Source organism: Aegilops tauschii, chromosome 7, assembly GCF_002575655.3.
Source record: "Aegilops tauschii subsp. strangulata cultivar AL8/78 chromosome 7, Aet v6.0, whole genome shotgun sequence".
Lineage (NCBI taxonomy): Eukaryota > Viridiplantae > Streptophyta > Magnoliopsida > Poales > Poaceae > Aegilops > Aegilops tauschii.
Genome location: NC_053041.3, coordinates 132,411,513 through 132,423,331, shown reverse-complemented (window position 1 = coordinate 132,423,331; position 11,819 = coordinate 132,411,513). Strand labels below are relative to the sequence as shown.

Genomic DNA, 11,819 nt, shown 5'->3' with positions numbered 1-11,819 from the left:
ACACACACTTCGAACCACATCAACCTGTTAAGTCAGCTCTTCGCGCGCTAGTTGCCGCACCGGCGCTCACGCGCACGGTCGCTTGGGCTCCCTCGACCGCTCGCTAGTCCAATCTACTCGCTCGTTCAGGAAAATAGTAGCTACTGGTTGATGGGGAAAATCCACTCCTCGGGTTGGTTTAAAAACCTAATACTTTTGAAAAATGTTCCTGGATTTAAAATATTTTACGAATTGCAAAAAGTTCATGACTTTGGAAAAAAATAACTTTGCGTTAAAAAGTTTATGAATTTTGAAAAAAATGACGAATCTTCAAAAAAAATTGTGAGTTTGGAAAAAAATCGCAAAATTATAAAATTTAAAATTTTGAAAGTTCACCGACATTAAAAACACCAATTTTTTCTATATAAAGTTAAATAAAAATCATGACTTTAAAAATGTGCACAAATTTGAAAAATGTTCTAAATTAAGAAAAAAATTATGCATATGAAACAAAATCATGCATGTTCACAAATTGAAAAGGGTTCGTGAATTTAAAAATAAAGTTAAAAGGGAAAATAAAAACCTATAAAAAAAGGACAGGCCAGAAGCTTCCCAAACCGGAACGGAAGCTTCCCAAATACTTCACAAAACAAACCAGGAAGCGTGCTAGGTTCTAAACGGGCTGACATGTTAAAAGTTGCTCAAGTTGTGGTGTGAACGCCACGTACGGGAATGTGTAAAACTTGCATGGAGAGCTCCTCACTGGCACCTTATATGCGCCAGTAGACGAAACCAGCGCCCACGCGCCTGTGTACATGGGCTGGGCCAAGAACGAGCCCAAGAGATCGATCACGACGCGCGCTTCCCCGGCTTCCCTGGTCGATCGGTTCCTAGTTGACCGGTCAACCATTGACCATTGAATTTTCAAAAAAAAAATATTGTTAAGAATTGAAAATATGATCATGGATTTCAAAAATTTCACGAATTTGAAAAAAAATCACCCACCTTAAAAAAGTTCATTGATTTTAGAAAAATATAAAAAATTGAAAAAAGTTTTACCGATTTTAAAAAAGGTCATCGAGTTAGAAAAAAATCATTAACTTTTTAGGAAATTCACAAATTTGAAAAACAATTGTGGGTTTTGAAAACAAATCATCATTTTTAAATAAAATTTCATCAATTTTGAAAAACAATTCACTAATTTGAAAAGAAGTTCATTGATTTAAAAAAAAGGTTCACAAATTTGAAAAAAAGTTCATCTACTCTCAAGAAAAAAGTTCAAAATTTTTGGAAAAGAAAGAAGAAAGGAACGGAGAAAAAAAAACATGTACGTAATCATTCCAGTTAAGGTGGTCGAGTGGTTGCCGCATCTTCACTAAACACGAGCATCGCGGGTTTGAATCCTGGCTTGCGCACACTTTTTGTAGTTTTGAAATAGAAAAAAGGAAGTCAAATGGGGCCAGCCCAACGTGATGAGGGGGTATGCGTCGTCTTGTAAAAATAACAAAGGAAAGGGCGCTTAAGGTGCGGAATAGGACTTTGGCCACTATAAGCGCCAAACAAGATCCGTTGGGCAGCGGTTTGAAGGTGACGTGATGAGAAGAACACAGTATGCAACAATTGCAAGCGATAGGTTTGGGGATCAGCATGCCTGTCCCGTAGATTAGTATTGGTTTGATAAAAGCACAGGCACCTCCTTCTAATAAAAGCACAGGCACAGGCCAACTAGTGTGGTCCGTGAGTGCCCTTAACTGACCTCCAGGGCAAAGTAGCTAGTAACATCAATGTCGCAACCAACAAAGAAGGATGAGCTCTTCAGTTCATCCTGGTGCGGCGTGCGCATCCCAACAGCGACGCTTCAGCGTGCGCATCGAGCAGCAGCGCCGCCCAGAGAGTGGACTGTAAACTCAAACCCAGGAGTTTCCTCCACTGTGACGCCGCCCAGAAAACGGCAACTGTAAGCTAAAACCACAGCCAGATCAGCGAAACCAAATGGCTCCACCGCTGGTCCACCACGGTGGTAATCACTCAGCTATCACAGAACTGGCATCGCAGCTCAACATCATACAGAACAGCTGCGTTCAGCGACGACATTAAACGGCACGCATGACGATCTCGCCACACGCAGATAGATAGGGAGTTAAACAGATTAGATACTTTGCTTTTTGTTCATTTTGAAAGCAGCAAAGCTAGAGACCTAGGACTTAAATTGTCACCCAGGAACCAACTAAAGAAACCGAACGACCGCCGCAGGAGCAGCAGGAAAGCGGCGGTCTACGGGGGCAGCTGGAGACTCCGGCTTCCGCTGATATGTACACTGGTTGTTCATCTAAGGAAGCCAGACGTCCCAGCTGCTGTCAAGGTTGTATTGAGCTTCGGGCTACCATGGACCCGTCAGTGTTCGTCGCAAGCAAAATCTCTTTGCCTTTGGTCCAAGCTGCTTTTCGATCCTCTCTATAACCTGCAAAATCCATTCACAAGTGAACTGGGTGAGCGACAGGATGTCAAAAGAGAACCTCTTTTTGAATTAAAGTGGAACACAGAAAAATCATGTGACGAATGAGTTTCATCCAAATAGATTAAAGACATGTCCATGCGTGAAAAGAACATGGTGCGACAACTTCTTGAAAGTTCCACTGACAAAGTTGTCAGCATAAATGTTTAGTTGATATGCATACGGTACTGCTGCAAAACTGTGGGTTTTCAGATAGCACAGCTGACCATTAGCATCTTAAGCAATAGAGACACTGATTTTGGTAGCCAAGCCCCCCTCCTCCAAAATCACAAATAAATCCAGACCTGTGTGGATTGTCTGGGAGACTAACTCTTGTAAAATATGGGTGACTCAACTCTTTATTTACCATTAACAAACCAGTGGCTACACTTAATTCACCCTATCTCTTCTCTACTAAGGACATCCTAGTCTTCACCATGGCATGTTAGGTTATGAAAGCTTATGCCATGAGGAGGCTCTGCTGGATCTCTATTTAGTGTCACCATGTGGCAGAAGCCAAACCCTCAACTGCAAAAAACTTTATGGTAAAAATCTTCCCTAAAAATGTCACTATCAAATTCTAGAGTCCTCTAAAGTCTAAACTATCTCTGCCATTCTCCATCTCTTGCAGGAACTACCAAAATATCTTTGCCTTGTAAAACTCCAAAACCTTCTACACGTCATGAGAAACATCGTGTTTTTGGACATTTTCTCAGTTCCGGTAGGTAGGTTACACAGAAAGCATATAGTGAAACAATAGACCTAAATTATCTACAACACAGTACTACTTCAGGGAGAACTGTAGGACAGACAAATAATATGTTGGCTTCCTATGAAATCTGAGATTTGCACGCCTGTGCACATCTCTTATTAAATAAATCACACGAGATGCTATGCTGCTGTCAAGTAGCTCATACTTGGCGGAGTTTGGGCCGATCATAGCTGGAGGTCATCATCAGTTTATCACCAAACAGAACATATGGCGAATGTTAGTTTTAATCTCCAGATTAGAATGGTTCATAGTTTGTGTTTTTCAGTTTTTTACACACAATGTATCAATACAGAAGCAAACTCCTGTTTCGAAACAAGTAGTATTAGGACTTTTCTTATCTTTAGGGGGCTTCCTGTTTCGAAACAAGCGGTATTAGGACTTTTCTTATCTTTAGGGTGTCTTGCAAGCTTGAGACCTAAGGTGGCATCAAATAAGAGTTGACAGCTGAGATATCCTTCGCTAGATGAGGACCAGCAAAAAAGCACTGACATTTTATCCGAGCATGGCCCTCTTGGCTTGTTTGTGCCCAGGTTTATGGAACTTCGGAATAATGGCTTATTTCAAATGTTCTGTTGTAACTTAAGTCCTACAATCTCTTAATGCTCCTAGATAATGGCAATAGAACTTTTGAATCTTAAACAGAACCACCAAGGCAAAGAGTAGTAGTTGACATCAAAAGAGTCAAGAGTGCAACTGCCAATCGCCCAAGATATTTAAACTATGTCTATTTGTTAGGCTGTATATTGGACATATTCTCAAACTAGGTACCCTCACCAGTTACTGGAAAAACTGAGTTTAAGGCTGAGAACAGGACCAATGAACAATAAGGGGTTTTTGTATTATAATCCGAGTCACTTGGAAACATTTTCCTAACCCCAGGTTGAAATCCAATCAGTCATCTCCACATTTCTTGATGCTACATCAAATGAATTTCCCATGGCTTACTTTGGAACTAGTACTTTATAAGTTGCCGATATCTAAACCAATATATTAAAACAAGTGTCTTTCAAATCCAACTCACAGCCATCCAGACACGAAGTTTTGGAATAACAGGTTGAGCAAACATGCATATTTTATATATAAAAGCTTTTGAATGTATGCAGCTATGCATGCATGACTAATACGGCTGTCATTGTGGGCACCTTGCACCTTAGTATCAACAATGTATGAGGCTAACAGGCTAGATAGATGAACCTATGGAAAACCATCTTGCGCTACTTTGCAATTCAACCAACAAAAACTGTAGTTTGCAGCAGTGATAAATCCAAATAGACGAAGAGCATTAGTGATCAGAATGAGATGTAAATAACAAGACAGCATGGTACTACTTCCACAACAATCAGACCAAACGCAATGGATATTAGTAACAAAAAATATTTTCTGCAAATGGTATTACCTCATCCTTTTGCTTCTGTAGCATTTCCACCTGTGTATTAAAAGCATAACAAAAGTGAATATAGCTCTTTAAAGCATTAATCAGAAATTCAGAAGGAAAATCTATGACAACTTAATGTAACCAGCAGATCTAAACTGTAAAGTCCACAACTTTATGTTGAAGTTAAACAAAAATGTTCATTCATTTTCTCAAATCAAAGAAGTGATAACTAAAATGTTAAGTATGTGATAACTAACAACATATAGATATCGCAAGACATGCATGTGAAACATAGGGAGCCTCAAGTTCTATTAACCACACAAAATATGATACAGTGTGGAATGCATATTTCATAATTAACAGATAGCAATCTGCTAGTAACAACAGTAGAGTGCACCAAAGATGAGTAGAAGTAGCAAATTTTGCAAGGCATAGTAGCCAAAACAACAATGTTACGAAATTGATTTAACATGAGAATATTTAAATTTACAAGGATTATTTTTATGCAGCCTCCAACGATTATCAAGTCATAGTCAAGTCAGTCAATGCTGTGCAAAACATATACCAGAAAGACAAGACATTAAAAAAAAAGCTGGTCGTGACAACAATCACGACTCATGACAGCAATAAGCATCATTTGGGGAGAACTAAAAAAGCATAGATACCAACCATCCAGACAAATATGTCAATTGCAGCAAGAAATATTAGAACTGTCTGGAGTCAAGAAATCAACTAAGTACTACTAACTGATTACATGAATTGCAAGGTTAGTAAATAAACAATGTGCATATAGTCATGAAAGCAATTTTAAGTAGACCTGTTTTTTCTGCAATGCCTCATTGTTCTCCTTCAGTTTTGCTACCTCGGCTTCCAACTCCATTATATAAGCCTGCCATACATCAGAAGGTCCAAACTTAAGTGTATACAAACTGTGATATGGTTAAATGACAACAATAAATGGAATCATCTGAAACTATTTGCCATCGGTCAGATCTATCAAACATAGCTTGTTGTGCTCACAACATATAATTTTATAGGCTAGAAATGCTGCATAAAGAGGCATATTATGCCACCTCCTTAGCCTGAGACAAAATTCACCATAGAGTAACTACACTTCTCATCCTCCTCCCTACCATCGCGATAGATGGAAGAGATGAGAAGACCCACAATGCTGCAATGCTTACAATTCATTTCCGGAATGAACAAAGTTATCCACTATCTTCCTGAATCTGAGAGGGCCAACTTGAATGACGATCCGCATAGATTCTTCTCATCTTGGGTTTCACACTGTTTAACAACTCCAACTTGCTATTTGCAGGGGCTACTCAGGGATAAACTATTATCTAACAGCTAAAATTGAAGTGTCAGATCACATCAACGAATAAAGTACAACAACATGACCGAGGGGCATACCCAATATAGACACCCTGCGAACCTGGGTTCGGGTTCAGATAACATTTCAGATTAGTTAAGCAAAAGGCGTATGATGAATGGATAGGTACACCACTGAGGCTGAAGAACGAGAGCTTCACCTGCTTCCTCTGGCGGGACCTGGCGGCGGACTCCCGGTTCTTGATCATGCGCCTCTGCCGCCTCTCGACCACCTTCTCGACGGTAGGCCCCTTCCTCGCCCTCGTCACGGTGTCGAAGGGATACGGCACCGGCGACAGCGACGAGAGATCCCCGCCCTCCATCTTCCCGAACCCGTTCAGCACGCCGGGCGTGGTCGGCGCCGCCACCGTCATCGGCACGCCAGGCCCCTGCCCGACGACTCCGTGCACCACCGCGTTCGCCACCTGCATGGTCGGCGCGACCACATTGCCCTGGGGGAACAGAGCCTGCGCCCGCGCCGGCACCACGACGGTCTGGCCCCCCATGTCCTCCCGCACCACGCCGGCGCGCACCAGGAACTCCTCCAGCGTCATCCGCCCCAGGGTCTGCTGCCGCTGCGCCTGGGCCTCCGCCTGCGCCTGAGCCTGCACCTGCGCCGGCGCCGGCGCGGGGGCCGCCGGCGGCTCCTCGTCGCAGAAGCCCATGATGTCGCGCCAGACCTCGTCCACCGTCATCTGGCTGAGCGTGCGGGGCAGCGTCATGGAGCCCTGGCGCAGGATGGCCTGCTGCTGCGGCTGCAGCGGCTGCGGCGGCGGCTGGGGTAGGGCGTCGACATTGGACGCCGGGGCGGCCGTGGTGGCCGGCGTCAGGGTGGCCGCGATGGCGTTGGACTCCTCGGCCGTCCAGATGTTGCGGAGCAGCTCGTCCATGTTCATGGACCCGAAGTCCTTGCCGGCGCCGCCGAGCGCGCTCTGGAACTCGTCGAAGGTGAGCGAGTAGATCGACCCCTGCCTGGCCAGCGCGCCGGCCCCGCCGCTCCCTCCCGGCATCTCCATCCCTCCTCCTCCTCACACACCCCCCACACCAAATTCCCCCAAGATCTCTCTCACCAGCAGCGAAAAATTCCTCCGGCGACTCTATCCCACAAAGGCGACCGACAAAGAAGGCAAGGGAGGGGGGGCTGGGCTTATAAACAAGGGGGCGGGCGACAGGCGGGAGAGTGTGATTAGCCGGCGGTATAATACCCGAATTAGCAAGGGGAAATCTATCTAGTTTACAGAAAGGCGAGATTTTTGGTTTAGAATAGGCGGAGCGGGGGGGGGGAGGGGAGCATCGGGGGGCGTGCTGGTGCGGAGTTGGTGCGGCTTTGCGGGAGGCGATCGCGGCGGCGAGGTGGGGGGAGGGACAGGTGTCGCCTCGGGGCCATTAAAGTGGAAGCGGCCGGAGCGCGACAAGCCGGTCAGAGGATTGGGTTACTGCCCCCACCGGTCAGTCATTCCACTCCGCGCACACACCCGCTCTACACAGAAAATAGAAATTCAGGGCTGCCATGGGTTTTCTTGGAAAAAAAATTATTGCAGAAAATAAACTGCCCCCTCTTGTGGATTAAAGGGGTCTTATCTCGATTTTTTTCTTATATTATCCCCACCGAATTGCGACGGAAACGTGTGCGTGAATCACGTGGCAAAGCCGCATACTATGGGCTGGTTTAATTGAGCGTGAAAGAGGGCGGCGATGGGGCGGCCATTGTAGCTTTGCGGATAGATAATACAGGGGGTCGAATCGAGCGGTGTGAGGCGTCCGTTGCAACTTTGTAGATAGATAATGCAGGAAAGTCGAAACGGAAGGTTATGCGTAAGCGATCCTTCTGGAGCGCAACAGGATAGACATGAACCTCTCAGACTTTCAGCGCGTCGTTCCAGGTGGGTTGGCGTCACGCAGGCGGGGTGATAGAGGCGTGCAGTCCCTCGTGATGATTATCCTGTAGATTGGTTTGGCTTTCATAGACGACTTTTGCAAATGGATCGTGCAGTCAGATCTAATCTTCCGAAACAACAGTGGTGCGTCGTTCCAGATGGGTTGGCGTCACACAAGCGGAGCGACAGAGGTGCGCAGTCCCTCATGATGATTATCTTGTAGATTGGTTTGGCTTTGATAGACGACTTTTGCAAATGAATCGTGCAGTTATATCTAATCTTCTGAAACAACAATGGCACGTCGTTCCAAATGGGTTGGCGTCACGCAAGCTGAGCGAGAGAGGCGTGCAGTCCTTCGTGAAGATTATCTTGTAGATTGGTTTGGCTTTGGCAGACGACTTTTGCAAATGGATAGTGCGGCCAGATCTAATCTTCCGAAAACAACAGTGGCGCGTCGTTCCAGATGGGTTGGCGTCACGCAAGCGGACCGATAGAGGCCCGCAGTCCCTCGTGATGATTATCTTGTAGATTGGTTTGGCTTTGATAGACGACTTTTGCAAATCGATAGTGTGGCCAGATCTAATCTTCCGAAAACAACAGTGGCGCGTCGTTCCAGATGGGTTGGCGTCACGCAAGCGGAGCGATAGAGGCCTGCAGTCCCTCGTGATGATTATCTTGTAGATTGGCTTGGCTTTGATAGATGACTTCTGCAAATGGATCGTGTGGTTAGATCTAATCTTCCGAAACAACAGTGGCGTGTCGTTCCAGGTGGGTTGACGTCACGCAAGCGGAATGACAGAGGCGCGCAGCCCCTCGTGATGACTATCTTGTAGATTGGTTTGGCTTTGATCGACGACTTGTGCAAATGGATCGTGCAGTCAGATCTAATCTTCCGAAACAATAGTGGTGCGACGTCCAGGGGCAGAGCCACGTTAGGGCCAGCCCATGCTATGGCCCGCCCAGCTAGCTCATGAGAATTTCTATATAGTACATCTACTCTTGGGCCTTGAAAGACCAGCCCACAAGCTATTCCCTTATGTTGTGCCCGTCTAGACCGCCCAACATGGTCTCAAGCTCCGCCACTGGGCGTCATCATCATTTGATGTAGATCGTCGACAGGAGTACCAATGGTGGTGAGTGTGAAACATATTTGGATATTCCAAAGCATATTTAGGTCATCAAATGTAGTTGAAGTAAAAGTATATGAAATCAATACGATGCGGCAACAATTTTGCGTGACATGAGCTAATGTATCATGGATGTGCAGTCGGTGGAATGACAGTAACCAAGTCACAGTGGGAGATACCTTTAAACAGTCACGCTATAGTTTTTTCAAAAATATATTGATGTGCTGGTGTTTAGTTACGAAGGCTGAAGACCATAAAAAAGGAATGTAACAATATCTGTAAAGAATTATAATAGCTCGTGAAAAAAACTAGCTAGAGCTAATTTCAAATATGGTTGAACTTAGTGGGCTTCTTTGTTTTGCCAACTATTTTCAAGCTGAGGATAAATCATATTAGATTATTATTGTCACATAAAAATATAAAATGAGGTGTACACATAAAATCATGCCATGTTCGGGCATAAGGTTTGAAAACTCTTTTTTGTGTCATCTTGTTTGCCTCTCTTTTTTTGTGTCATCAAGATATAGGATAGGTATGCATGATGCATTGAGACGAACAAAAACAACCAAGCGAAGAATTATAGCAACCAAATTAGGTAGAACTGTGCAAAGTATAACATTTAAGAGAGGCAAAAATGTTTGTCGTGTTAAAAGAAACAATAAGGTTTGTAATTTGAGCATGCTATGAGTGTTCATAACTGAACTCAAAATATAATAATACAATATGAGTTCCATTTCCAAAAATAAGACAACATGAGTGGTAGGTTGCATGAAAAGTAGAATCACTAGTAGAAAAAGGGGCTTTCGTTCGGGCCTGGCCAGCCCATTAGTCCTGGTTCTTATACGAACCGGGACCAATGGGGGCATTCGTCCCGGTTCGTGAGCCCAGGTGGCCGGCCGGGGCCTCGTGGGCTTTGGTCCCGGTTCGTCTGGACCCATTTGTCCCGGTTCTAGGCACGAACCAGGACCAATGGGCCTCGCTCCTGGCCCACATCCATTAGTCCCGGTTCCAGCCACGAACCGGGACAAATGAGTTGCCTATATATAGCCCATGCCGGCGAGCAGAGCACTCCACACGGCTATGTTTTTTGCTGGCCGGCGAGGGGAGGGCATTTGGGTGCTCTAGCTCACCTCCTCTGCACATGAGGTGTTCGATGAAATGTCCGAGCCACACTAGTTAATATTTCTTCTCTCGAAACTCGACCTCCGAGCTCCATTTTCCCCGAAATTTTTCTAGATTTAGCGGTTCGTCACGTCCCGTCCCCGTCTTCACCGCCGTCGATCACCCGCGCCGATCTCATCGCCGGCATCACCGTGGTGAGCCTCTTGTTCTTTTCTTCTTTCTGAAAGAAAAAAATTCTTACTTCAGATAGATACTTGTCTAATTTTCTTACTTTTATTATTCCTTGTTATTATATAGTGCGATGGTTCTGGTATCCGCCCCCGTCGGCCCTCGTCCTGTCTATGATTCGTATGTGGTATATATTATCTTTTTATAACTATTTGGTTCATTTATTGTTTATGACAATTGTGCCGACCAACGTGACATAGATTTTTTTTATGTAGGAGGTGGTTGAACCGGAAATTCCAACCGACCCTATTGTCGAGAGGTTAAATTTAGTTGAAGAAGAAAACAATTACTTGAAGGAAAAAATAAAAAAAAACTGAGGAGGAGAAGATGATATTGGAGTTGCATGTTGCGGATGTCTGATACATCCATTTTGCATCATGCTTTTATATCGATATTTATTGCATTATGGGCTGTTATTACACATTATGTCACAATACTTATGCCTATTCTCTCTTATTTAACAAGGTTTACATAAGGAGGGAGAATGTCGGCACCTGGAATTCTGGGCTGGAAAAGGAGCAAATATTGGAGACCTATTCTGCACAACTCCAAAAGTCCTGAAACTCCACGAAAGTTGTTTTTGGAAATAATAAAAAATACTGAGCGAAAGAAATACCAGAGGGGTCCCACACCCTGGCCACGAGGGTGGGGCGCGCGCTCTACCCCCCTGGGCGCGCCCCCCTGCCTCGTGGGCCCCCTGTTGGCCCTCCGGTGCCCATCTTCTGCTATATGAAGTCTTTCGTCCGAAGAAAAATCATAAGCAAGCTTTCGGGACGAGACTCCGCCACCACGGGGCGGAACCTTGGCGGAACCAATCTAGGGCTCCGGCGGAGCTGTTCTGCCGGGGACACTTCCCTCCGGGAGGGGGAAATCATCACCATCGTCATCACCAATGCTCCTCTCATCGGGAGGGGGCCAATCTCCATCAACATCTTCACCAGCACCATCTCCTCTCAAACCCTAGTTCATCTCTTGTATCCAATTCTTGTCTCTAAGTCCGGGATTGGTACCTGTAGGTTGCTAGTAGTGTTGATTACTCCTTGTAGTTGATGCTAGTTGGTTTATTTGGTGGAAGATCATATGTTCAGATCCTATATGCATATTAATACTCCTCTGATTATGAACATGAATATGCTTTGTGAGTAGTTATGTTTGTTCCTGAGGACATGGGAGAAGTCTTGCTATTAGTAGTCATGTGAATTTGGTATTCGTTTGATATTTTGATGAGATGTATGTTGTCTCTCCTCTAGTGGTGTTATGTGAATGTCGACTACATGACACTTCACCATTATCTGGGTCTAGAGGAAGGCATTGGGAAGTAATAAGTAGATGATGGGTTGCTAGAGTGACAGAAGCTTAAACCCTAGTTTATGCGTTGCTTCATAAGGGGCTGATTTGGATCCATATGTTTCATGCTATGGTTAGGTTTACCTTAATACTTCTTTTGTAGTTGCGGATGCTTGCAATAGGAGTT

The 11,819-nt window shown here is 44.8% G+C and overlaps 1 protein-coding gene across 1 annotated transcript; it reads right to left on the bottom strand.

The window, feature by feature from the left end:
- Nucleotides 1-1,937: 1,937 nt before the first annotated feature.
- On the bottom strand, nucleotides 1,938-7,376 carry LOC109782928 (bZIP transcription factor 46). Its single transcript, XM_020341560.4, has 4 exons — nucleotides 6,153-7,376; nucleotides 5,438-5,509; nucleotides 4,642-4,671; nucleotides 1,938-2,440 (listed from the first exon to the last, which is right to left on the bottom strand). The coding sequence occupies exons 1-4, from the start codon at nucleotides 7,005-7,007 to the stop codon at nucleotides 2,360-2,362; spliced, it is 1,038 nt and encodes a 345-aa protein (XP_020197149.1). The 5' UTR covers nucleotides 7,008-7,376; the 3' UTR covers nucleotides 1,938-2,359.
- Between the last annotated feature and the right edge of the window lie 4,443 nt (nucleotides 7,377-11,819).